The following is a 3,653-nucleotide window of genomic DNA, read 5'->3' as shown; positions in this document are numbered from 1 at the left end:
CCCGGGCTCCGTCCCTCGGCAAGGTCGCGGGCAACGAAGCCGCTCGGCGGCGGAGGGCGGGGACAAAGGGCCGGGAGAAAAACCACCAGCGAGGAGCGAAGCGGCTCTTTTCCCGCATTGCGAACCCGAAAACAACGGCGCGGCTCCGGCGGCAGCGCCGAACCGAGCCCGCGGCGGCACCGCGGCTGCCCCCGTCCCCCCGAAACGGGGTGGGCGGAGGAGGTCAAAAACGGCTCGCGGGGGCTCTTTCCAAAACAATAAACTTTTAATGCTAAAGCAGTTATAACCAAAAGCTGTACAGAGGTTTTTTTTGTTTGTATTTTTTTGTTAGAAAACAATTTTTTCTCCCCCATAAATATTGTTCAGTTCCCGGCACTTTGTATCAATAATTAAATTACGAACGATAAATATGGCATCATGGATATGTATTTACAAAAAAAGTTATTACAAAAAGGCAACTGTTATACTAAACGTCACAATCTGGGTAGAATAAACACCACATCCTCATCCTGAAAAATACTGACCGACCCCATCAGACGAGAATACATTCACAAGTGTAATGCTTGGAGAGAGAGAAGGAGAAAGAGGAGGAGAGCAAAGAGAGAGAGAGAAGCAGCAGGAGAGCTAGAGAGGAAAGTTCAAGACATAACAGGACTTTGGCACGGTTTAAGACTGTAAGTTTAAACAATCACCACTAAGGCGAAGGAGAATTTTCATCCTCATGTCAACATCCCACCGAAAGAAGGAAAAATAAAACAATCGAATTAAAAATAAAAAGTGGGGAATTGGAGGAAGAAGAACCGGGGTGGGAGGGGGAAATAAAAGAAACGACGGCGACTGCAAAAAATGACAACAACAAAAAAAAAAAGAAATCCAATCCTGAGAAAAGGACATGGCTAGTCCAGCGTCTGGGCTTGCAAAAAATAGTAATAATTATAATATAATAATAAAAGACCCCCCTTCGGATCCTGGCAGTTAACTAGGTGTAGCCCTATGCGGTCGTCGGTGTGGAAACTCCATTTCCGCGGGAGCAAGCTGCAGTTGGCTTGTCTTGTCTTTTTCCCTTGTTCCCAACGCATTTGGTCCAGTCTCTGGCCGGGGCAGCAGCTGCCTTCACACATACCACTCGTTAAAATTGGGGGGCAGTCCAGGGTTGTGGCCAGGGTTACTCTGAAGGGCGGCCGGAGGTGTTTTAGTGGAGTCCTTACTGCCAGCGGAGCCCACCGCGGGGGGGGTTGAGGACTCGTACCCCGAACTGGCAGCAGGGGAAGAGTCCGACCCCTGGGATTCGTGCACCTAAAACCAACAGGCAGAGATGGGAGCGAGCCCCGGGCCCCCACCGCCCTGCCGAGCCGGGTTGGGACGTTTCCCCGGGGAAGGCAGGACACCGGGGTCCACGGGCTCGGCCGCTGCCCTGCGAGCGGGCGGTGCATGCCTCGCCGGCCGCCCTGAGCCCCGCGGCTCGGCGCAAACGCCTGCCTCGGCCCCCGGCCGCTTCTCTGCGGCATCCCGCCGCGGGCAGCTGCAGCATCCCGCCGGCTGGGCTGCATTTGCACAGCCCTCCCGAGCTGAGCCCCCCTCGGGAAGCCGGGCAGCGCTTGCACCAGCCGGAGCACAAAAAGCAGCTACGCCATTTCCCCAGGCTGCGCTCCAGCCACGGCCTAGGCGCCGGGCACCGCTCGGGCCGCAGCGGCAGCGGGGGTGCTGCGGCGGACGCGGCTCCCAGGTCCGCCCTGCCCGGCCCCGGGGAAACGGGCCCCGAGTGCGCCAGCGACCGAGCGTCCCCGCGCGGGGGGGAAGGGCTGGGGTGCGGGGTGATTACCTTCATGTGTTTCCTAAGTGAGCTGGGGTGGGTGTAGGATTTGTCGCACACCTTGCAGATGTAGGGCTTGTCCGAGGTGTGGACGTGCATGTGTTTCTTCCTGTCGCTGCTGTTGGCGAAACGCCTGTCGCAGCCCTCGAACTCGCACTTGAAGGGCTTCTCACCTGCGAAATTCAGAGAGGGTGAAGGAGGGCCGTTCCCCGCTCCGTCCCCGCCTGCCTCCTCCCAGGGCAGCCTACGCTCCGCTCGCCCGACCTCGGGGATGCACGCGCATCCCCCCAAATAAAGACGGGGAGGAGGGACAATGAGGTTTGCTGCGCGTGGGATGAATTCGGGCCGGCCTTTGTTGCTGCTGAGCCGCCCGCCGAGGCCCGGCCGCGCTCCGCGCTCCGCGCTCCGTGCTCCGGCGGGGACGGCGGCCCGGCGGCGGGCCCGGGCAGGAAGAAGACCCGAGATAAATTCTGCGGCTCGGACAGTTTTGCAAGACGCACTGAAGGAGAAGAGCCAAAACGCGTTTGCTTCCTGCCTCCCCCCCACTCAGCGCGGAGGGCTGAATTGAAGACAGAGCTACAAATAAAAATACTTTGACAAAAGTATCGCTGATTTAATTAGGAAAGGTGCCAATCACGCCTTAAAAAAAGGGGGGGGGGAACGGAAGCCACCGAAAATGAGGTTTCATTAGCATTTGCATGGTCCCTGGGTAGCGGGCGCGCAGCGGACCGCGGGCGGCCGCGCTCCCCCGGCAGCACCGGGCCCGGCCGCGGCCCCGCGGGGACTTACCTGTGTGGGTCCGCTTGTGAATCTTGAGGTTCTCCGAGCGGGCAAAGATCTTCCCGCAGCCCGGGAAGGGGCAGGGAAAAGGCTTTTCCCCCGTGTGCACGCGAATGTGGTTCACCAGTTTGTATTTCGCCTTGAAGGACTTGCCTTCCCGCGGGCACTCGTCCCAGTAGCAGATGTGGTTGTTCTGCTCGGGGCCCCCGACGTGCTCCATGGTGACATGGGTCACCAGCTCGTGCATGGTGCTGAAAGTCCGGTCGCAGCTCTTCTTGGGCCGGCTGAGCTGGCTCTCGTCGAGCCACTTGCAGGACAGCTCTTGCTTGATGGGCTGGCGCATGTACCGAAAGAAGGCGCCGGGGCCGTGGTGGTGGTGGTGGGCCGCCACGTTCATGCCCATGTTCATGTTCATGGGGTTGTAGTTGTGGAACTGGGCCCCGGCGTAAGGGTCCGTGCGGGGGCTGGAGACGGCGCGGTACGGGTCCGGCCGCCCGAAGAGGTCCCCGCGCAGCCCCAGGTGCATCTGCCCGTTGTCCACGTGCCCCGTGGGCGACGTGTGGCTGGGGCTCTGCTCGTGCAGCCCCGGGAAGAGCAGGTAGCCCGGGCTGTCCGGGATGCCGGCGGGGCCGTGCAAGCCGCCGGGGGAGCCGCCGAAAATCCCGTGCTGCGCCGTGCCCGAGGCGGCGTCGGCGATGCCGGAGCCGCGGTTGCGGAAGAGAAAGTCGCGCGTGGAGTTGAAGGCGGCGGCGCCGCCGTAGGAGGGCACCTGCCCGGCGTGGTGGTGGTGGTGGTGGTGATGGTGGTGGTGGCCCAGGGCGCTGGCGTAGCCCGGCGCCTGCGGGGTGAAGGCCGAGCTCTGCCCGGCGGCGAGGTCGTGCGGGGCCGCGTTGAGCTTAAAGGCGGCGGCGGCGGCGTGCGAGGAGTCCGCGAAGGGGCCGAGCCCCATGCCGGCGGCGGCGGCGTCGCGGCCGGCCATCTCGTGGTGCCGGGGCGCCGCGAAGCCGCCCACCCCCAGCGCCGGGAACTGCGGCCCTCCGTCCAGCAGCATCGTCATGGG

General features: G+C 61.8%; 1 protein-coding gene across 1 annotated transcript; it reads right to left on the bottom strand.

Annotated features, from left to right (window-relative positions):
* Positions 1 to 467: 467 nt before the first annotated feature.
* Positions 468 to 3,650, bottom strand: ZIC3 (Zic family member 3). Its single transcript, XM_026082730.1, has 3 exons — positions 2,603 to 3,650; positions 1,823 to 1,986; positions 468 to 1,296 (listed from the first exon to the last, which is right to left on the bottom strand). Exons 1-3 carry the CDS (start codon positions 3,648 to 3,650, stop codon positions 1,114 to 1,116), a joined length of 1,395 nt encoding a protein of 464 aa, XP_025938515.1. The 3' UTR covers positions 468 to 1,113.
* Positions 3,651 to 3,653: the final 3 nt, after the last annotated feature.

This window comes from Apteryx rowi, unplaced genomic scaffold, assembly GCF_003343035.1.
Source record: "Apteryx rowi isolate R43461 unplaced genomic scaffold, aptRow1 scaffold_59, whole genome shotgun sequence".
NCBI classification, from domain to species: Eukaryota; Metazoa; Chordata; class Aves; order Apterygiformes; family Apterygidae; genus Apteryx; species Apteryx rowi.
Note: the sequence above shows the minus strand (reverse complement) of the source record. Positions and strands in the feature narration are given on the sequence as shown.